This window comes from Spermophilus citellus (assembly GCF_964194105.1).
Source record: "Spermophilus citellus genome assembly, chromosome: 10".
In the NCBI taxonomy this organism is placed as follows: domain Eukaryota; kingdom Metazoa; phylum Chordata; class Mammalia; order Rodentia; family Sciuridae; genus Spermophilus; species Spermophilus citellus.
Window position 1 is genome coordinate 61,637,834 of NC_138197.1, and position 24,078 is coordinate 61,661,911.

At 35.9% G+C, this 24,078-nt stretch overlaps 1 protein-coding gene across 1 annotated transcript in view; it reads left to right on the top strand.

The window, feature by feature from the left end:
• CNTN1 (contactin 1) overlaps positions 1-8,505 on the top strand; it is a 353,521-nt gene extending 345,016 nt beyond the window's left edge. Inside the window, exon 25 of the mRNA XM_081311864.1 lies at positions 7,749-8,505. Within this exon, the coding sequence (XP_081167990.1) occupies positions 7,749-7,825 (77 nt within the window). The 3' untranslated portion in view covers positions 7,826-8,505. The remainder of the gene's footprint in view (positions 1-7,748) is intronic.
• Positions 8,506-24,078: the final 15,573 nt, after the last annotated feature.

The window sequence follows — 24,078 nt, forward strand, 5'->3', positions numbered from 1 at the left end:
TCAGGCCGAGTCAGTCAGAAACAGAGACAGATAGTGGTTGATATTTGGCACCCCTGAGGGCTATTGGGGTCAAACTCAGTACATGATAGCTTCATGCAGCACTGGGGAGTGGCCCCGGCCAGCTAACTTCAGTTGTCTCAAGCTGTTCTCTGTCCCAGGCACCAAATTTCTCCCACAGAAAAGAAACTGAAGCAATGCTAGACCAGCATTCCCAACACCTGGGTGAAGGGGGATCCAACCCATCCCTTATCAACATTATTTTGGGCCTGTATTTCCCCTGTAGTAAACAGGTAGTTTGCCAAGGAAGTGACATATCTTGTCCACAGGAGGCCAGGCAGGGTTGCAGGTAAATTGCTTCTTGGAAAAGAAATCATGTGGGGGTCAGCACAGTGGGCCCATTTGATAAAATTATTATATATAAAATTTAGCATTTTAATGTCACAGGTGTCCTCTTGAGCTGTAGTTAAGAAGAGGAATGGGGATCAGGATCTGATCTAGGGGGCTTATGGAGCAGAGGTCTAAATTAAGGTAGGAATTGGAGAGGAGAGGATTAGAAGAAGATGCCTCGAACACAAATAACGGACACTATACAGGTCCTTGCTCTGTCCATGTGGCAATGAGGCAGGAATGCCTAATGCCATTTGATTTTTGTAAAATCCCTTACTTTTGGCATTACCTCTGTGTTTAGTAGAGATCCTTTTATCTGTGTCAATTAGAGCTTTCATAGTGAAGTTAGTTAGGAATTTTATGTGCCATATTACATCTTTTCAGACTAATATGAGGGATAAATATTGGGGCTAGATAATCATACTGGCAAATAGAGAAACACAGATAAAGCCTGCTTATGTAGGAGGTTAGGAAGATTTGTAGGTCTCAAATTGCCGCAGAAAAAAAAGCTTGTGACTCTGACAGTCTCTTTTGGTGGTAATCAGGCACTCCTCTCTATGAAACTTTCCTTTATAGCCTCCCACTTTACTTTTGGTGAGGGTTCATCTGCTATTGCAGGGCAGTAAATGAAGAAGAGGGCTGGGGATCAGGATCTGATCTAAGGGGCTTATGGAGCAGGGACACAGTGAGAATTGGTTGGCATAATGAGGGCCTTGAGTGAAGGCCAAAGAAAGCATGGAGGTAAGCCTCAGGCCATTTGCCATTTCATTCAAGGAAATTGTCTAAGTTTTGGAGGATTTGGGAGTCAAAGTTCCCAAATTCAGGCCACTGATGAAGGTTGTCTGATTTATATTGTGGCCAGATCGAAGTACTAAGCCTAATAAGGCATCAAATTTTAAGGTTCTTAAAATTATTTTTGAGACAACCTAAGGGAGAGTCCAGTAGATGGAAGCTCCCATGTTGGAGAGGTCTGTTTGGGGTGGTGATTGAGATCAAAGTGTCCTTTGATGTCTCCTGTCACTAGACAGAATTTCACCAGAGAATGAGAGGGCATCCCCTTCTAGAATCTCAGCAGTGAGGGACCCCCAGGGTCCAGAAAGGTGGAGGGTCTTGGGCAGGGTGCCTCTGCAGGAGACTGAAAGGGATCTTACCTCTCCGAAGAATGAGGAGGTTGGTGTTGCATACAGAAGCAAAATGGCAAACAGGGGCCTCTGATCCAGAGTTCTAAATTAAGGTAGGAATTGGAGAGGAGAGGATTAGAAGGAGGATGCCTTCAACACCAATAACGGACACTATACAGATCCTTGCTCTGTCCATGTGGCAATGGGGCAGCAAAAACCTAGCCCAAGAATGGAATTGATTTTGGGACATGTATCGCTGCCATTGAGCTTTAGTGGACTTCGAGTTGCAAAGAGACTCCTTCTATCAGAAGGAAAGAAGGAGAGAAATAGAAATCAGATGAGAAGAGAGAAAAGATGGTAGAGGTTCATTAATGGGGAGGTGTAGACAGCCTCAAACTCCTTGTTTTCGGCACTAAATGAAAGCAAATAAAAGAGAAAGAAAAGAAATGGAGATAAACTTCAACAGATCAGCAATGCTTTATCAAGCAGCAGAAGAGCACATTTTTGAGAGGAAATTGGCAACTGGTTACAATAGGGGTCTGAGTTTTATAGGGTTCAGTGAGACTGAGTCATAGCAGAATGGGTGGGTTGGGCAGTGGGGGGGAACAGTTGTAGAAAAGGGAAATTGTGAAAGTCCAGAGCCCATTGTTCTCCTTTTCTTGCTGGGGGTTGTTGTTTTTCATATCCTTCAATTCTCAATGTGCATTTACACTTTGGGTTCAAGTATATTCTCTTTTGTTGCCCCAGAAACCCTCTTTTACTCCCAAATCTATTCACTTGGGAATGTGCTAGTCCTCCTGAGATAAGAACCAAGTTGTCAATTTACTAAGTGGCATTGCCTCCTTTACCACAGTGATTGGTTGAGGAATGGGAACATGGTCGAATCATAGCCACTAACTAAGCCACAGTTATTAGCCTGAGGGCAGAGGTGATTCAAAGTTGCAAATCATTTTTTCCTTTAGAGTTTTCTCACTCTGGTAGGATCTAAAGAAAAATACTACTTATTTGTTTTTGAGAATCTATAATTGTGAGTTAGGAGCTCATCTTTATTTGGAATACATGTCTATTTTCCTGGAGAATGTTGAGCAATATTCAAAGGAAGAAAAGAGAAAAGCTAAACGTATTCAGTTCCCTGATTGTAGTTATCCCTAAAGTGAGAATATCACTTCTTTCTTTGGTTGGATTTCTGTTACTTAAAAAACAAATATCTCTGACTACCATGCCACAGAGAAGGAAACACTATAGCCAGACTATTACAGAAAAGTTCAATATGCCCAGTTTATGCTGCTGTTTTGCTCTGGTTTCTATCCAGCTACTCTTCCAAAAATAAAATGTTCAGGTCCAGAGCAAGAAATAATCATATTCAGATGTAGTGTGAATAGCTAGCACTTACTTAGAGTTTTCTTCTTTATTATTCGCATTATTTTTATTTTTAGTTATACATGACAGTAGAAAGTATTTTGACAGAATACACATACATGAAGTATAACTTATTCTATTTGGTTCCCACTCTTGTGGTCATACATGATGTGGAGTTATATACATATATGTGGTCATATATACAAATACAAGGCTAGGAACATTATGACCAATTAATTCTACTGTCTTTCTTATTCTCCTTCCTGCTCCTTTCCCATTATTACCTTTTGTCTAGTCCAGTCTATTTTTATTATTCCCTTCCCTCACCTGGAGTTTTCTACTATCCATGTATTTGCTGAAGTGCTTTACAGAAAGATTCTGCTTTAAGACTGTGATAAGCAGAGAGCCCCCTGTGTTCCAGGGGGTAGTTGGGGATGGGGAAAAGTATAGCTGCAAGCTTAAACACAGAGAAGGCAAAAACCTGGCAGTGCCCTGTCCTCAGACCCATCTTTCAATAAAGCATCCCTTTCGCACCCATTTCAGTAATGGGCTTCCACATACTGTGATTACTTATGAAGAAAAAGTTTATGTTGTATATACATAAGCCTTTGATAGATATGTTCTCAATTCTCACAATATAGCCATAGAGACATATTATTATTCCTATTCTATGGTCGAAGGAACTAAGGTTTACAAAGATTACAGAACATACTCAACATTGTCCAGTCAGCAAAAGGCAGAAACAGGGCTTGCACTTCCCTTCACCTGGCCTTAGAGCCCTCTACTTGTGCTGCCACATGAAGCTGCTCCCAGCGTAACCTCATACCTGCTACTAAGACCAGGGAAGTCTCTGCTTGCTTATTGATCCTCATGGGTGCCAGCCTGTTCTGTTAAAACTTAAACAACCAGGGACCAAGCACAAGCCTGTTCTCTGACAAATTACCTTCTCAAATGGGAGGGAGAAGGACCTCATGTAAGATATGAGTTTCTGCTAAAAGAATTCTAAGGAGGATCTAAGGAAGGTATCAGTCAGTTCTGGATTAATTTCTGCTTCTGAGGTGGAAGTAGAAGAAGTGGGAATTAATTATAGTCATGAGGGGAGGGCAGGTTAGCAGTTGGGTATCCCCACTAACAAATGAGAAGAGTAAAGCATCACTGGGCCACCATTGTAACTGTACACTATCCACTCAAAGAGGAATTCATTATGGCCTTTTATAGCTGCTATGTCATCTTGGAAGTGTCTCCTGTCAACTTGGCAGGGAGCATGACCTGTGGTTTTGTTCTTTTCCTCTTTGAGCTAATTTTACTCTTTCAATACCAAAGTTTTGCTCTTTCTCCTTTCTAAGCTTGCTGCTGTCCCAGCAGGGGTTTTGTTAGACTCAACAACTAGCAATGGCAAACATCTACTGATGTGTACCTAAGAGACCTGACTGTACTGAGCAAACCCCTCAGAACAGGGGTCAGCCATCTTATCAGAATTCTTTCTTCTCTGAGCCCATGGAGACTGTAAGACCTTGGAAGGGTCAAAAGCGGCCTTGCAAGACAAGCTGGGCGAGCCCAGGACTTAGTAAAATGAATGCCTTCTGATGGTGTGGGTGATGACTATCATCTCTCTGATAGGAAAAAATACTGTTTCTTGAGAAAAATCTTTCATAGAAAGGGGTAACCCTCCTCCTTACACCCTGTCTCTAAAAGTTAGAGGATCATGATATAAAAAGAGAAAGAAAGACAAAGACAGAGAAATAGAGAAATATTAGAAGTTTGATGGAGGTCATACTGGTATCCCTTCAAGGTCCTCTTCCTCGACCCCCTGGCCCTGCCCTCTTGCTCTTTTCCCTTCTGCCTTGTGCTTAGTTATCAGAAGAGGTCCTGTCTTGCTAAGGAAACATGATTCAATTATGTGGCATCATGGTTTGAATAATTTCTATATACTGGGCTTGAAATTCATTAACATAGCTGCATTGATTTGGATTCAGATAGTCCCTTTCCTGAAGTTGTCCATAAACTAAAGATATTAACAATTGTGAACTCTAAACAAACAAACAAATAAATAAAAATGATACCACAAAAAGAAAAATCTAAATATGATGTCATAATCAATAGCCAAGCAGTAGCAACTTGGATTAGATCACTGTTATGAAATTTAAGCCTCAGAGAGGAGATATAATTAAAAACTGATAAGAGCAGTTCTCTACTTACCATAAGGACAACATAACTTTTAAGTGAAGTATTGTTCAATTGAAATTTCTTCTCTCAATCTGTATTCCTCTCTAGCAAAAAAAAAAAAAAAAAAAACCTTCCTGAAGGAAGTAATAAGGTAAAAAAAAGAAAAAAAAACATGAAAATCTAATGAAATAGACAGTACTCTAAATTAGTTTTAAATTTCTTCTTCTAGGGAAAAAAGTGATTCACATGACTGATGATTTGTTCATATTTAACTTTGATCAAATACATGAAAATAAAAATATATGTTTAATACATACCACATATGTACTAGAATTATTCTTGATGGCAGTAATATATACTTTGTGAGATATATAATCAAAATATATTGAAAATCCCTCAAGAATATATAGACCCCCACATTTATAATGACTTTAAATAGTAATTCAATCAAGTCTCCAGTTTCTGCTGGAATGGAGAAGAGAATTGAAGATGAAGACCACAATTACATAAGCACGAGCCATTAGAGAAATTAAATATAACACACATAAACATGAAGAGTTTATTTAAATAAATCAAATATCCTGATGTTGAAACCACAAATTATGAAATTGTTTTTGGTTTTCATACTAACACGAAAATTTCAAAATCGCATCCATAATTGACTACACTTCTTTCTGCAGCCATAGTTTGTACAGTGCCAAGCCACATACTCAAACAAGCACATAAATGGGTACCCATGGCTGATGTAATTTGTGGTCACAGGATATAGCATTGTAGAAACCCTGCATTCATCCTTGGACAAAGGTCTTTAGGGGTCTTAATATGGGTCAAACTTTGAAAACTGAATATTTAACTATGCAATTGAGGTCTGTTATTGGTCATTTTATCAGAATAACATGATGTGTGCATTGTAGCCTATTTTTAAAATCATGTACAAAAGTAGATTTTAAAAAGGGTCTACAAGAATGCAAAGATCTCTCTGAAACAGCTTAGGAGGTATCCCTGTTTTCCCATATGGCATTTATTTTCCTTTTTGTGACATTATCTTGACACATCAAGAGCAGGGTGTAGTGTCCTTATGCATTTCCAAAATTATTCCTTTTCTCAAGTTATCTGCAGGATAGTGACAGAGAGGTAGAAAGAACACCGTGTTTGGAGCTAAGCAAATCTGAGATCTAAACCTGTCTCTGGCCTCTAGTGGTGGTTGGACTGAATCTGAGTTACAAAATCTGTCATATGATGATAATAAAATGAATAGACTGTTATGTTAAAGTGTGTATATGTATGGTGTGTGTGAGTGTGTGTGTGTGTGTGTGTGTGTGTGAGAGAGAGAGAGAGAGAGAGAGAGAGAGAGAGAGAGGGAGGGAGAGGTAGGGAGGGAGAGAAGAGCAAACAGGGAGTCTATTTTGTTACTGTGGAACAGAGGCTGTCATAGAAAGGATTAGTGTTTTCATTGTTATTGATAGTGTTACACAGCATCTGCAATACTGCAGCTGCTGGAGGGCCATTTATCTTGCTCTTAAAAATTTTGTCCTCACTTTTTGATCCTCACTGCCATCCTTATTTCCCAATATCACTTTATCTGTATCTAAAAATACTTTCTGTTATATTTTCCAAGCAGCCAGCAGGACAGTGGTGGAATGCAAGCATGCAGAAAGGATTATCTTCCTCTTTAGAGGGACCGCAGATGTGATCATAATGCCTAGATATTCAGGAGAAATGCTCTAAGTCTTGGATGTAAGAGAGATATTGTAAAGAATGGGCTGGTTTAGGCCATTTTTAATCTTAGATAATAAGTTTTCAAATTTAGAAAGTAAACTTCCAAAAATTGAAAAAAAAAATCATCTTTGCAAACTGTTGACTATAGTTTTTAGCCCTTCCCTCTTTCCAGTAAGTTAGTAACTAAAAGGTGTGGAGAATGGAAACAAAAAGTAAACCTTCTCTGTCAGGAGTTCTAGAGAGAAAAGCATGTAGGCCAAGAACTTACTTACAATAGAAGTTGTCCTTCTAGGTGGCACCCAAATTGCAATATCAATTCATATGTGTTCAGAGCATATTACATCATTTTCATTTTTATTTCAGAGAATAATACATCAGGGCAATTATTCTTTAGCTAAAAATCATAAAGAAAATTAATGTTATTAGAAATGCTTTTTTTAAGTCTTTATGTGAGTACCTAAATGTGTTAAAATTATTGAAATATGGAATTATGCAAGATTTATCCAGTACACCTCTGATATTATTATCCCAGGTAACATTATTAGGTTTGTTTGTTATTTTTGTTGTTGCTATTGTCGTTTTGTTTTTGCAAAGCCCAGGGCTTTGTGCATGCTAGGCAACTGCTCTACCATTGAGCCACATCCCCAGTCCCATTTCTTATGTATACTTCTTGACCTTTTGCCTTCTGGTAGGAATTCAGGACTGCTGTATCATAGGGACAGGATAATCATTTTGGATCTTATTATTTTCTATGACTACTTTATACCTATAAAAACAGTTCATATGGTCTCTAAATCCTTGATCAAATCTATCTCTTTCTCTCTTTCTTTCCTTCCTTCCTTCCTTCCTTCTTTCTATCTTTCTTTCTTTTCAATCACCAATAAACAAAACATTTGGTTTTCAGGGCAGCACAATCATACCTTCCCCAAGCAGACTAAATGAGCAATAGTGACCAATCAACGAAATTACATATATGCTTTTCATTTTCTTTTGTAGGTACGTCCACCCTGTCTTCAAGTTTTCTTGTCTTACTGCTGCCTGCCCTTGGCATCCTTGTCTACTTGGAATTCTGAGTGTGATGTGAAAGCTGCTGTTCCCAACCCAGCTCAGAGGACACCCTTCATCCTGGGATAAAGACAGTTCCCACCAATTTCTGCGGCTTCATCCTAAGCCAAATAAATTATACTTCAACAAACTATCCAGCTGATTTACAACACACTATGACTGAGGCATTCAGGAACCCCTTCATCCAAAAGAATAAACTTTTAAATGGATATAAAATGATTTTTAACTCGTTCCAATATGCCTTATAAACCACTTAACCTGATTCTGTGACAGTTGCATGATTTATTCCAATGGGACAAGTTACAGTGTTCAATTCAATATCATAGGCTGTAGAGTGAAAGTAAAATCACCATACACAGGTGCTTTAAATTTAATAACAAGTTGTGAAATATAATAGAGGTTGAAATGTTGATTGTATGTGGTAAACGTAAGAGTAATACAGTCTCTTGTACGATCCCCTCTGTTTTGGGTCCTGCTTATTTTTTAATGGCCCCTATCATTCACGAAATTTTGATTTTTTTCTGAAAAAAAAAGAACATGACAGAAACATTTCAGCATAAATTCATTACCAAATCACTTTACTGAATGAGCTGAAAGATTTTGAATATTGAAAACCAAATTCTAGAACTTACTATCAGTATTCTTATTTTTGAAGTAATTTTCTAACTATTTCATTTTCAGAATCAGTAATGCTTTTCAGTTAGTTTTCTAATGGTAAACATACCATATGAAGATTTTTTTTTACTTTTGTATTCTACTCTGAAATTATTTTATGCTTTTCTTATCATCAGTATCAAACCTCAAAAACCACAGCTCTTATCTGAAGTATCATCATATTGCTGTATTTATTCATATGTGAAATGATGGATTTTGAGAAGTAGTGTGCTTCCATTTTTTTATTAAGATGTGAGTCTTTATATAGTAGAGATAAATGACAGTTAAGTGAATATCTGAATTACCTAATAATATTCTAATATCTTTGTTTTTGTGCTTCATTCCTAAGTATAATCTTTCTTTATTGAAGGTGTGAAATCAACAAATCATCTGTAGGTTGAAGAAGCTACAGTATTCTTTTAAAAACAAATAAAATAAAACTTAATTTTAATCTCATTTGCCACTTCAATGCCATATTGACAAATGGCTAAAAATACCAAATTGACATGTTGTTAATGGTACTTTGAAGATTATGCAAAACTGGAAGGCCACAGGGAGACAGAAGATGTGTCTCCCAAGTGTTGGTACTTAGGGTTTTTATAAGTTGTGAAAAGAAGGGTGCACATTTCTTCATTCTCCATGGTGTGCATGGAAATATATCTGAGTGTGGATGTGAGAGCTCGGGAAATAAAGAATTAGCTGGCTCATGAAATAGTGCAATGTTTGATGCTTCAGGATGTATGATCCTATTTTATTAGCACAACCTTGCTAGCTAATTAGAGATAGAGTTTATCTTTTTAGAAAGGATACCTTATAGGTTCATAAAAAGATATTTACAGGAAGCAAAATAAATCTATTACTACTTTACCCCCTATCTTTAATTTGTATAATTTTTGTACTATATATCTATGTATAAATGTTTAGAATCTTCATTATGAAAATATCAATAAATATTTCATTAATTTACATTTACCTCTTTGTTATAAAATGAAAATTTTTAAAACCAATGAAATGGATGACTGCCCAGTGAAAGTATGTCAACAGTCTTAAGATCATTGCCAGGTTTCATAAAATATTTAATTATTTGGAAAAAAGAAACAAAATGACTTCATACTTTAAGGAAACGAATACTCTGTAAGCCTTCTGTATAAATGTTGGTGTTTCATTGTTACACTACGGGGTTTTCCTTTTGCAATGTGACCCATGTTGGGCATTTTTATATAATCAACAGCAACTACATCTTTTGCCAAATGCATGCTTGCCTTTTTATTTTTTAATGTAAGGTAATAAAGAGCAAAACTGGCTAGATTTTTGCATGAAATGGTTCTGAAAGGTAAGAAGAAAGCAGACTTTGGAGGTTGTTTAGTTTTAAACTTGTGACAGATAAAGTAGACTAAAATATCTCATATACTGATAACTCAAGCTTTTCATTTCCTCATACAATTGTACAAATTTGACTGGGACCATCAGTTTTAAACTGTTGTTGAACTAACTAATGTATCATATGCTTTAAGACGCAAGATTCTTAATTAAACTTTATATAGATATAGAAACATCTGTGGTTTCTTTGTATTTCAGGAAAGGTGGTAGTAGTTTTATTTGATACTGATAAAATATTGAATTGATTTTTTTAGTTATTTTTTATCATTTTCCAATGGAGTAGTATAGGACTGTGCTTTGTCCTTTTTATGAATGAAAACAAATTATAAAGAAATAAATGTCTTATTGTTACCCAAAACATAATAACTGTCCTTTCAATTTGGCAAAAGTTTAAATTCAGATTTAGAAGGTTTTTATTATAAGTGCAATAGCATGGAATAAACATTACTTGGTGAAGCAACAATTCAATGTTGATACGGTTCACTGTTAAAAAAAAAAAAAAAAAGTATACACACACAGACAAAACCACAGTCAGCTTCATTGTTACAGTGAAATAAGATCACCTGGTAAGTCACTTCAACTCTTGGAGATGCCCATGAATGTCACTCAGGCAGCAGCAGAAAATAAGAGACTGGTAAGTCTTGAATGAGCTGAGACACTAGGAGGAATTTGCATGAAAGCATAAACTCAGAGGCAAGGAGTCTGAAACAGGTAAAGTCTTCCTCTGAGTTCTGAGCAGACTGGACCCAGAATTAGGAATCTCAGGGCTTCCTGAGCTCTGCCTTTCCATTTTCCCAAGTGTCCCTATTGTGATTTCTCTTTGCCACCCTGACCTCCCTTCCTGATTCATGAAGCTTGCTTCACCGTGGATCCAGGTTTTCCCTTTTAAGCCCTTTGTTTAAGTTCCATTGCTTGAACCTAAGTATTAGGTTACTTCCTAATTCTAATATTTTGCTTTTGGTATTTGACCTTCAACTGACCTCAGCTCAAATTTTTCCCGGCTTTGGGAGATCAAAGCTTTCATTGAGAGTACCTTCTATGTAAGTATTTCTCAAAATTGGTTGCCCATCAGAACTTTCAAATTCTCAAGAAATTGAAAAAACAAAATGGACTCTGTTGCTTCAGTCTGAAATTTCCATATCAGAATCATGGGAGTGAGGTACAAAAAGCTATTTTGGGAGGCAATGTTCAGGACTGTTTGATAGGAGGTCAGGTTTGAGAATCAGATTTTTCATGATTACTATAACTTTGATATTTTTAATTAAGAACATAGTTCAACATAATATATACATAATTTAACACACCTGAAGAAAAAAATCCATATTAACTTACCTAAAATGCTGATTTGCTTATGACTTGATCTTATCTTTACTTCTACATTATATATATCAAAATGCTATATGTTTTCCATAACAAAAATATCCCTTAATTTGTTTATACCTGAAACACAGGCAACAAATTGAAATATTCCTCAGATTTCTTTTCTCAAGGAATGTGGATTTTCCTTACATTTTTTTCTTTCTCTTTATTTCCTCAATGATACTTGGATAATTAATTAAAATTTAATAATTTCCTGAGCCTATAATCCTCTGGAATGTCTTAAAAACAAAAATAATGATGAAAGGTGCCCCATCCCCAACTTCAGAATTTGTTTTTTTCTGAATAGAAACATGGTGATTTTTAATAAGTTGACTTCATAAATTAGTTTATGGCAAGCCAAAATTACATTTCTACATTGTTTATCATATTTTAAAACAGATTCCTCATTTTGGTTACTAAGAATACATTTGATATTTGGGGTAATGTATACCAGTACTTGCAATACCATTACTGATTTGGATTTAGAATTCAGTCTGGCTGATTGTAAGGCAGAACTCTGAAGTAAAGGAACTTGGTCTTCTTCTGTCATATTTGCTCATTCAGACTCATTTGCTTTCCAGGATGCTGCCTTGAAATATTTCTCCTTTCCTCATTTTGAAACCTGTATGTGTGTCATACTCATTAATATGGATAAGATTGAAATGCTGCTCCAAGCACATTTTCAGAAAGCATTTATGTTGATAATGTGCAACAGTGTGGATGAATCTGAAATGTATTATGCTATAAAAGAAGTCAGATGCAATGCTATGTGATTCCATTGATGTGACATCCTGAAAAGGACAGAACTCTAGGGACAGGACAGTGGTTGCCAGGGTTGGATGTGAGAAAAGTATCTGCATATATGCAGCGTGATAGTTGATAAAACTGGTGGTGGTGGTGACTCATACCTAAGCATTTGTCAAAAGAGTGCACGGATAAGGTGAGCTCACAAAACAAGGCCATGAAAAGTCAATCTCATCTCTATCTTGCTCACTTTCTCTCTGTGATTCATGGAATTGGCTAGACCTATTATATTGTTCTGACTACCATTTATTACCTTAAGAATATGAACAAGAAATGTAACATTTTGAGGTTGTTTCCTCTTCTACAAACTAGGGATATCACTTTTTATCCATTCAGGATTCTTTCAATTACATAAGTAATTACATAATAGACATAAGTAATAAACAATAAGTTTAAGGGGAAAATAGGGAGTTTATTGGCTCAAATAATGGGATCTCCAAGATGGAATGGACATAGGGCTTATATAATATTCTTAGGGAATGACTTTTCAATACACAGATTTTGCTTCTCTGACAGGCTATCTCTTGTGACAGGAGTTATCCTAGTTGATGATCCAAAAGTAATAGATATGCATTCTTACTGATTTAGCACATATACCAAATCTTATCGAAGATTCATTTTATCTTCAAGAGTTTGGTATGTTTTATTTAGCTAGCCTCGGTTTCCTGTCCACACTTGTGTAGTTGGAAGGTGGCAGGCATTGTGTTAGAAATCCCCACAAGGACCACATGGAGTAAAGAAAGGATAGTTTCCCCCAAAGAAAGGTGCCTTTTGGCACTGACACCCTCCTCTTGCTATACTTTAAGTAAACACCATGCCCGGAGATGAGGGGTGGTTGAGGTTTCCCCTCAACCACTGTCAAGCAATCCATCCACACCATTGTCATTCTTTCTTAAAAAAAAATTGTCTAAGAAAGGATGACATGAATATCAAGTACAAGTTTTCAAGGGACTTCAGAATTTCATTGGAAAATCTTACAAACGTAGATAATCACTCCAATTAAACACTGAATATGTTTCAATGTTGAAAACACACATAACATTTTAAGCTACCTGCATTAGCATTTATGGACAAACAACCACAAAATATAAGTGGCATATAACAATAGACATTAATGACTCACATATCTGGGCAGTAGTAAATAGATATGTTATTTTGCTACCTGAGCTGGGCTGCCTTATATTTAGAAACTGATGACTGTCAGCTGTTGGAGGCTGCCTTTAGATGGGGCCTTCAGGGCAACTTGGCTTAATTTAGTTTTCTTCCAACCTCCATAAGTCTAATCCTGGCATGTTCCCATGGCAAAGACAGAAGTGCAAGAAAGCATGTGGAAACATGTATGTACTCTTTCAAGTCTTTGCTTGCCTCATGTCTGCTAACATTGTGTTGACCAAATTGAATACTGGTCCAAGGGCAAGGCAGACTACCCATATACACTGGTGAGCACTTTAAATATACAAACAAAGAATATAGATATATAGGCAGGGTCAAAAAATTGAAGCCAAGTCATTCAAACTATCACAAGTGCTTACCAAATTTCATTGGCTCTCAGAAAATATCAGTTTTTGATTAAAAAAGAAAAAAATACTCCTAATTAAATTATAACACAATGATTGATTATTATGTAGGATATATATATATATAATATATATATATATTATATATATATATATATATATACAGAGAGAGAGAGAAACAATTTCCACTTCAAAGACTCTCTATTATTTATTATTCTTACACATAGACAAAAGTGAAACTATCTATAAAATAATTCTATAAGATAACCCTAAAATTCTCCACATTCAGAATATGACTCTTCTAAATCATTTTAAAACTCTGAATAGTTGGTGCTTATATTTTGATACAAAATATCATTCTTTGGTACTAATGTGTTGTTATTCATGATTTCTTAAAAGGATATTCTAACCTTTTTCTAAGTGACTGATGCCCATTATGCCTGTACTCTCTCAATATTACCAGGCACTAAAAGAAAGTTATTGTGGCCATTAAAAACATATATGTCCACAGATTTTTCCACTTAATAGTTGGAACCTAATTCTATTCCCCTGAAGTATGTGCTGGATTAAATAACTCTCTCCTACTGAATAGAATAAAACAAGAGTGACAATGGATTACTTTGGAAATGGGGACATGAAAAGCCAAACATCTCCATCTATCTTGCTTTCTATCATGTTTCTGGGAGAAGAAAGCATTCAGGTAGCCCTGTGGAGATGCCTACATTGCCCAGAACTGAGGCCTCCTGCCAGCAACCTAGTGAATGAATCATCTTGCAAGCATATCCCCAAGCCACACCCAAGATTTCAAATGACTATACTCTGGCTAGAAGCTTAACAGCAATCTAATGAAAGGCCTTGAATCAGAACCACAAAATCAAACTGATCAAAGATGCATGACTCTCATGTGTGAGATAATAGATATTTTTTGTTGTAAGCCACTATGTCTTGAAGTGATTTGTATTCAGTAACAGACAACTATACAATTAGTATACAGTGAAACTCTTACAGGACTTGTTAACAAGAACTTTGGGCAAATGAAGTCATCTAATCTGTTCAGTAAGAATAACAAATGTATCCCTAGATGTCCAGCTAACTTATTTTGATGAATTTCTGTACATTAGAACTTTTTGTCTCCATGCTAAATCAAAAGATACTTTAAAAGCAGTTAAAGTCAACATGTGTTATCTTCCACATACTTCTAAATCAACTGGAATAATGACAATATAAACAGCTATGAACAAGGCCACATATGTGCAGGCAGTCACAACTATGTCATAGTTGTCTCCTTACTGAGAGCGATTGAAAGACACCATTAATTATAAAATGCATTCTATTTTCCAAGATGTTAAAATGTAAAAAAATATGTGTACTAGAAATATGATTTTTAACAGCTCCTATGGATGCTTGCAGCATCTAAGAGTAAATTTAGAGTAAAGGAGGTGAGGGTTATATTTAGATTAGGATGTTGAATGGTGTTTGGTTCACTGCAGAGGCAGGACTCCAGCTCAGCTGGCTGGGATCCCAGTGGTAAGCTGAGAGGAGCAGGGCTGCCAAGGGAAATGGTTTCTGCCTTTACATCTACTGTAAATGCAGCTGCTCAAAGCGTTCCATCTGGCTCACTGTTTCACCGCTTCTTTTCATCTTTTCAGAGCAGAACAAGGCCTTGCGTGCAATAAAGAACTGAGTACATATATATCGAATGGATTGCTGAATGAAAAATAAAGCTTTTAGATGTTTAGTGTTTTAGCACCTTTTCTAGAAATGTTTTTGTATTACTAGATTACTAATGTGCCTATTCCACATATTCTAATATTAGAAGAGCTCTTGAACAAAAGAAAAATATCAGTTCTACACAATGGAGTGTTTATAGGTCTGAGTTTGTAAAAACATTTGGGAAAAGGAATAGGTTCAATGAATAGTGGTCACTGAAGAGGAAGAAGTTTATTTACACTTGTACCTTCAGAAAACAGCCAGTACCTCCTTCTCCTAAAATTGTTTCCATAATCCTTTCTTTAAATGTTGCATGTTAGGAGCACATAATAAAAAATACCATATAATTTGTGGTACCTATATATTATGCACAACATATCTTTTGTTTAATTACATATGTATTTATTTACATGTTGTATTGTGTAATTATCTCTTTAATTTCACCTTTTTTATGGTTTATATGTGAGGTGTCCCCCACAATCTATTTAAGACATTACAGAAAGATTTAAAGGTAAAAAGATTGGGTTATGAGCTTTAACCCAATCAGTGAATTAATTCCCTGAGATTAATTGAGCAGTAACTGAAGGCATGCAGGGTGTGGCTGAGGGCGGTGGGTCCCTGGGGGTGTTCTTTTGGGGTATATATTTTGTCCTTGAGGAGCAGAGCTCTCTCAGCTTCCTGGTGTAATGTCCTGAGCCACTTTACTCCCTCACAGTGTCCTGCCTCACTTGGGCCTGAGGAATGGAGCCAGCTGTCTATGGACTGAGACCTCAGAAACCCTGAGCCCCCAAATCAACTTCCTCCCCTAAAATTGTTCTTGTCAGGTCTTTTGGTTACAGCAGTGAAAAGCTAACTAAAACAGACTTCAATATCATATATTACATATTTGTCCCCTAAATTCATCTTATTAATTTTATTTATGAACAAAATTTGTATCATATGTGGTTTTTATTTACATAAATTGCACATTTTATTCCACATATCTTATTCTATTTCCTAGCTCTCTCAATTAACTCCCCCCCAATCCACTCAATGTTGTTCTATATAGACCTGGTTTATTCTTCTGGCTAATTTCATTCCTTTATTCCCATTCTGTTTTTAAATCTCTCCACCAGAGACTATTCCAAGCAAACATCTATTTAAATAATTTTTATGCCCCTCTGTGAGACTATTTCTGAGGTACATTTAGTAACAAAATTACTACTTTACAGTATGCATGTATATTTATTTGTTTAGCAAGGTACTTTTCTTGGTATAGGAATGAACAAAATAAAGCCATTCCAATTTGTAAAAGGTGACACCAATCTTCAGTTTGTCCAGCATTTGAAAGTCTTTATTTCCTCATCAAATCTTAATATATAGATTGAAAGTTTGGTCAATAGTCTGTATGAAATGTTTAAATTTACATTTTCTAATTTACTAAGTATCTCTTTGTGTGATACACTATTTGTATTTTTCTCTTCTATGAATTGACTATTTATAACTAAACATTTTGACATTCCCTTAAAGATATGCATATTTTCTGAAAAAGCAGTTTCAATCCTAGAGAGATATGATAGAAAATTGTATGTATATGTGCACTAGGTATCCCCGTATTCAAGTCAGCATTGTTTATAATTGTTCAAATTTAGAATCAACACAAGTTCCAACAATTAGTAGCTTAGCTAATTATACTGTGGCATTGTATTACTCAGCATTCTCAAGAGAAACTGAACCAACGATTTACGATGAAGAATTATCTTATGTGATAATGGAGGTGGAGAAGTCTCAAGATATGCTATCTACAAACTGGAAGCCCAGGAAAGCAGGTGGTGTGGTTACAGTCCAAGACCAAAGGAACAAAACCATGAGTGCTGATGTCAGAGGAGAGAAAGAGATAATGTCTCAGCTGAAATGGAGAAAATGAATTTACCCTTCCTCTACCTTTTTCTATTCAGTCCCTTGATGGATTGGATAATTCCATCTACACTAGTAAAAACAGATCTTTCATATTCAGTGTATGGATTCAAATACTAATTCAAAAATACTCTCATAGACACACCCAGGAATAATGTTCTCTGAGTTACCTGGGCATCTCTTAGCCTAGTCAAATTGAAACATAAACTATCAAAGGTATATTTAATATAATAGAGTATTATGCAGTGATGAATAAGAAAACTGTACTACTAGATCCAAGTATGAATCATATTCATAAGATCAATGAGGAATCAAGATACAAAAGACTATATGTTGTAAGTCTTTTTTTTAAGTTCATGGATAAGTGAAACTGATATATTTTGCTAGAAGTCAGAATCTTTGGGAAGATGGGTGCCTGGCAGGGAGCATGAGGATATTTCTGTACACAGTAATCAAACTATATAAGAATTCATTAAGATGAAAACTTTAAACTTATATACTTTTCTATATTTATATTATGCTCCAATAAAAATTTAGAATTTTAGTAGCTCGATCTGTGCATAGTCTTACATTTCCAATTCTATCTTAAAATAAATTTGCTAGTCTAGGGAGTATGTTTATCATGTATTTCTCCCACAATAAACTTAATTTTTTTTCACTCTTGGTCAACAAGTAATACAGGTAATTAAAGAACAAATTATAATTAACTGTGATAAATCTATAATAGGGAAATTTGAGATGATATAGGAGTAAAGCAGGCTTGACAATAGCCGTCTGGGAATACAGAGAAGATTCTCAGAGGAAATAGTGTTTAAGGGGATACCTGGAGGAAAAACTGGGTGTCACTTGGGGAACAATAAGGAAAAAGAAGGAGCCCAACAAATGTGAAGGGACAGAAGCAAGAGAAACTGAAGTCTGTTTTGTGCTGCTGTAACAGAATACCACAGACTGAGCAAATGGTAAGTTGAAGATTATTTGGTTCATGGTCTCGGAGGCTGGGAAGACCAAGATAGATGGGCCACATCTTGTAGGGGCCTTCTTGCTACATCATGACATGGAGAGAGATTTCACATGGTGAGAGAGAGATGGGAGAATGGTGGCCAAGCACCCCCCTTTATAACTAACTCCCTCCCACCATAATCAACTTATTCACTCATGAATGTTTCCATTGGCTTTTTCATTGCTGGGACCAAAATACACAACTAGAACAATTTTAGGGCAGTTTATTTGGCACTCATGGTTTGGGAGCTCTTAGTCCATAGACAGCTAGCTTCATTGTTCTGGAATCAAAGTGAGGCAGAAGATCATGGTAGGAGGGGTATAGTGGAGGAATGCAACTCAGGAGCTGGCCAACAGGAAGCAGAAAAGAAAGCTCCACTCATCAGGTACAAAATAGAAATCCTAAAAGTGCACCCTCATGACCTATTTCCCCCAGCCACAGCCTACTTATACCACTTAGTACCCAATTAATCCACATAAGTGGATTAATGCACTGACTAGGTTAAAACTCTCATAACCCGATTATTTCACCTCTAAACTTTCTTGCGTTGTTTCACACATGAGCTTTTGTGGGACACTTCATATCTAAACCATAACAATGAGTGTGGACCCCCCATGACCTAGTCACCTCTTCAAGACACCCCGTCACAGTACCATCCAAATGTAACTAAATTTCAGCATTAGTTTTAAAGGAAACTTTCAAACCATAGTACTCAGTGAGGTTTAGAATTTGTGAGAAGGGCAGTATGGCTTGCATGTGACAATAGAGGCTTGGCAATAGCCATTTAGGAATCCAGAGAAAATTCTCAAAGGAAATGGTATTTAAGGGGATAGCTGACGGAAAAAAAAAATTGAGTGTCACTCAGGGAACAGTACGGAAAAAGAAGGTGCCCAGCAAATGGAAAGGCACTGGGAAGGGACAGAAATAAGAGGAAGCTGAAGTCTGCTGTAAACAAAAATGGATCCTGAGGACCTCGTAATCCCTATTAAGAAAAGTGTAATTTATTTTACAAGAACTAGGCCACATTGGAGGCACACAGTGATATAATAAGGATAGGCTTTCAGGACTAATTCAGACTAGAGCTTGGAGAAGGGCTTGGAAATGGGTATTGCTGAAGCAAGGAACAGTAGTCTGGGAGCAGTCACTGTGTTCCAGGGAAGAATCCTTTAGGTGGCTTGAAATTCTCTTATGGTTAAGTAAAACAAATTCCATAGACTTTAGAGATATTGATCCAAAACTCCTGGATTGATTGGACACAGTGGAAAATTAAAAAAAAATTGAACACCATTTATTGGTTTGTGCCTTGGCTCTTTTTCATAGAAATTAACCAGTACTCAAAACTGACTTCAGGACAGATTTTTGAAACTCCATAAGTATTTGCAGTGAATTTTCATAATTGTATCATTTCAATTGTGCTTGCACTATTCATAGCCATGGCTAGGAAAAACAATGCAATGCCAGGAGGGCAGCTTAATGAGCATTAGTCTATAGAAGGAAAGGAAACAGAAGGGAAAGTACAAAATATCTTCCTAAGACTTAGAGAACTTGCTGAGGTAAGCAAAAACAATTCAGGTTGCTCAAAAGTTTCTCCAATGATTTTATAAATGAGATTTCGATTCCTTTTAGAGAACATGGTCACATAGACATTTTAAAAGGGAACAAGTTATATTCCCCTCCTCACTTACCCTGCAGTGCTGGAAACATTGGCTGACTGCTTAAATATTTGCCATTTACAATTATTGGGGAGACAACTGCTGGTATCCAGTGGTTTGAGTATTACCAAAGGGACCATGTGTCTGATACATTTTAATTATCTATATTATTATCTCCATTAGCCTAAAACAGTGTCCCTTAATCTTTTAGAATATGTAGCTAAAACAAAACCAATCAACCAAACAACAAGCTATCCATGCTGATTAAATTATTGTTAAAATGTTATTTAAAGATATTAGATATAAAATAAGTCATAAACATCTCATTCTTGTGATGCATACATTTTAAAATAAAATAAATCTACAAGGCTAGTAATATTCAAATTAATAATTGATTTAATATGATCATTGAGTTTGTTTGGCTAAAATTAATTTGTTGCTCACAGTCCTATACTAGAAAACTGAACTCTTCCACCACATTCCTCTCTCCTAATTATCACACAATCTTTGGGAAGGCAGTGCTGACATTTGGGTGTCACTTACTGCAAACTCATCATTCACCCTCAAGTTTACATGCACTTATTTCTTGTAATGTACAACAGAACTTGGCCCCAATGGAATTATAAACATAAACTCTGGGACTAAAATTCCAGAAAAAGCTTTCAAGGTTTTTAAAGATATTATCCAAAGATAATCACCAAATGATCAATTGCTTTAAATTCTCCTTGAATTTAAAATACTAATTGGTGGGAAGAAGTTTCTTAGGCCAGAATTAGCTTGAGGAGCACTGAATTGATTTGATAGGCAAGAGTCAAGAGTATACATTATTTGTAATGAATAGCACACAATTTTTGACACCCTAATTCAAAATAATTTGAGTGGAGAAGGGAAGAAAAGGAAAGACAATCTTCTTTCTGATTGAGTTAAGGAGTTTGGAAGTGGTCAGAACTTTAACCATTTGTAGTAATTATATGAATCTTTCAGAAGGTACTAGAAAGTTCTAGAAGGCTCTAGGCAACATAGTCCAATGAGGTCATCATCAGAATAAGAGCATGATGTAAGAGGATTTGAGGGAGAATGTAAAACATTCTTTGAATGTTAAAAAAAATTGTTCATAACATTAATACATATTATAGAGGAGTGTCATTATTTTCTTCAGTTCAGCTGTGTTCACCTAGAGTTGTCATTCTCAGAAAAGAAAAGAGGCAGATTTTGAAAATGACATCAGTACTCAAAGGACTATTTACACTACTAACTCATGCAAACAAGCTTTTAGAAAAGATTTATGGACTGAAATTTTTGGCCAATGAGACACTATCATCGGTTCTCTATATTCATCACTTTCTTTGATATGAACAAAAATGTCTGTTATTTTTAAATTATCTCATTCTAGATTGACAGATTATTTACTTTAGAAAAAGTCTCATCTGGCATGAAATATAGTATTTTAACCAATCCAGTTTGGGAAGTGTTTTATGACTTGAAAATTTTGGGGAAACATAACAACTCTTTGAAAAAGTAATTTACTAAGTGCATTAAACCATCAATTTGAATTTCAGATCTAGAGATACTGAGCTAGATATGTGATCCCTGTGGGTCTCACTTTTATCTACCATAATAGCAGGGAGTTGGCATCAATAATCATTGGCTCAACCCTCTGTATCATCAAATCATGCAGGAAGCAAAATTTCCTCTAATCTGCATCTGTAAGTATTGCACTACTAACATTAAACAACAATAAAAATGAATTATTTATAATTCTATTATTCACTTTGATCTCTGTTGTATCATATAAAGGGTATTTTCAGCTCACTCTGTATATGTGCATAGTCCTAGGGGCCTGTTAGCTAAGTCTTAACTGATAATCTACTTCTGTGCTTCATCTGCAGAAAGGAAGAAAAATATACTATATTTTATAATACTTTCTTAAAATATTTATTAGAGTGTGGAGATTCCTCAGAAAACTGGAAATGGAACCACCATTTGATCCAGCAATTCCTCTCCTCAGTTTATACCCAAAGGATTTAAAATCAGCATACTGTAGTGACACAGCCACATCAATGTTTATAGCAGCTCAATTCACAATAGCTAAACTATGGAACCAACCTAAGTGTCCCTCTATATATGGATGGGTAAAGAAAATGTGGCATATATACTCAATGGAATATTGCTCAGCTTTAATGAAGAGTGAAATTATGACTTTCACCAGTAAATGAATGGAGTTGGAGAATATCTTGCTAATGGAAATAAGCCAATCCCACAAAACCAAAGGCCAAATGTTTTCTCTAGTATGTGGATGCTAATTCACAATAAGGTGGGGGGCATTAGGGAAGAATATCATTACCTTAGATTAGGTAGAGAGAAGTGATGGAATGGGAGGGGAGGGGATGTGGGGATAGAAAAGATAGTAGAATGGAACAGACATTATTCCTATATGTATATATGTGATTACATGACCAATATGATTCTGCAACATGTACACTCAGAAAAATGAGAAATTACATGCCATCTATGTATGATATATCAAAGTGCAAAAATGCATACTACTATCATGTATAACTAAAACAAATATTAATATTAATAAAAAATAAATTATGCAGCTCAAAAATGTTTATTAGAGCATTATAATTACACATAATATTTATGTTCATTTTGACAAAATGATACATGCAAGGAATTTGATTTTTAGAATACGTTTTTATAATCTCAATTTCTGGAAAGAAAAATCATTTTAGCATTTCTTTCTACTACACTCAGGAACAGAACCTACCCCTAGGAATTTACAATGAATTTATTTTTCTGTTTCACACAATTACTCATCATCCAGAGAAATATTGCCTCCAGACCGATATATAACTATATGAAATCTCAAAATTTTAATGATCTTTCCAGGTTCCTGAAATGTTTTCTCACTGAGAATCTTGTTTATTATATTTTCCTTCTTCTCCCTGCCCCCTTTCCCTCCATAGTTGATTTTGTTGACTCCTGATTGACATAATAGCTTTCCCTAGTAATGACTCTTCAAGGCAAAAAAAACCAACCTAGATTTCTTTTCTTTCCATGGCATCCTCTGTTCTCTGGCACTCAGGAAAGCTCAAATTGGGTGGCCATTCTAAAGATACATAAAATGCCATGAGGGTGGGCGAGCCCCAAATCAAAGAGCTGTCTCAGACTTCCATCCCCAAAATAACCACAGGAAGCTCTTCGATCTCCAGCTGTCTCATCTTTCCCCACTTTCTGCCACTGGGTGCTCCTGTGGCATGGGTCCCTGAGCAGTAGCCTCTTTTATGCTCATTCTTCAGAACCTGATAAGGAAAAATGTCCTCAACCATGTCTTACATTGCCTTTATGTACCTGAGTCTTCTGATGATACTCTGAAAGAACCCAGCTTTCCAGAAAGTTCCTATCAGATTTCTATAATTTCAAATGTTATTTAAATATGCAGTCTATGAAATAAACCACACCACAGAAAATATGATAATTACTATTTAGGAAAAAAATTAAAGAGGGGTATTTGGACTCTTCTGGCTTTGAAAAAAATAAACCAGTAAAACAGGGGAAGGTGGAGAGGAGAGTAATGGAAAGCACCTGCTTCTTGTGAGCTGAAGGGCACCTGTCCACATGTGAAAGTCATGATGCAGACCTCTTTAAGGCCATTAAGCTCTATTTTTTTCAGTAACTATTTAAGGGATGATGATTAATCTTGGTTGTCAGTCAACTTGACTGAATTGAGAAAATTTATAACCAAATTTCTGAGAGTGTCTGTAAGGGTGTTTCCAGAGAAGACTGGCATGTGAGTAAATGAACTGAGTGTGGAAGACCCTATCTGAACATGGACCACACTTATTCTGAGATTCCGGATTCCTAGATTGAGCACATACTGGTTTCCACAGCTCCCCACTCCAATGATGACCTCTGAGGTACGATCAACTTCTGATCATGTGAGTCAATCCATATATATATATATATATATATATATATATATATATATATATATTCATTCATTCTACTGATTCTGCCCTCTGGAAAACTCTAATACAAAGGGTCTACCAGATTTGACTTGGCTTAGGGTTCTTGTTACTATCTCTGGGAAGTTGATTCAAAAGGTTTATAACAGATGTGAGTCTAAATATGGATTTACTTGTAATTTCTTACTAGGTTTCTGCTTATCTTCTCTCACAATGAATGTCACCAAAGAATTAAACAATTGTAGATCACATAAAATAAAACAATTCATTAAGTAATTTCTATTGTAGAATTTCTTAGGTGGCAAGTTGCCTTTATATCCC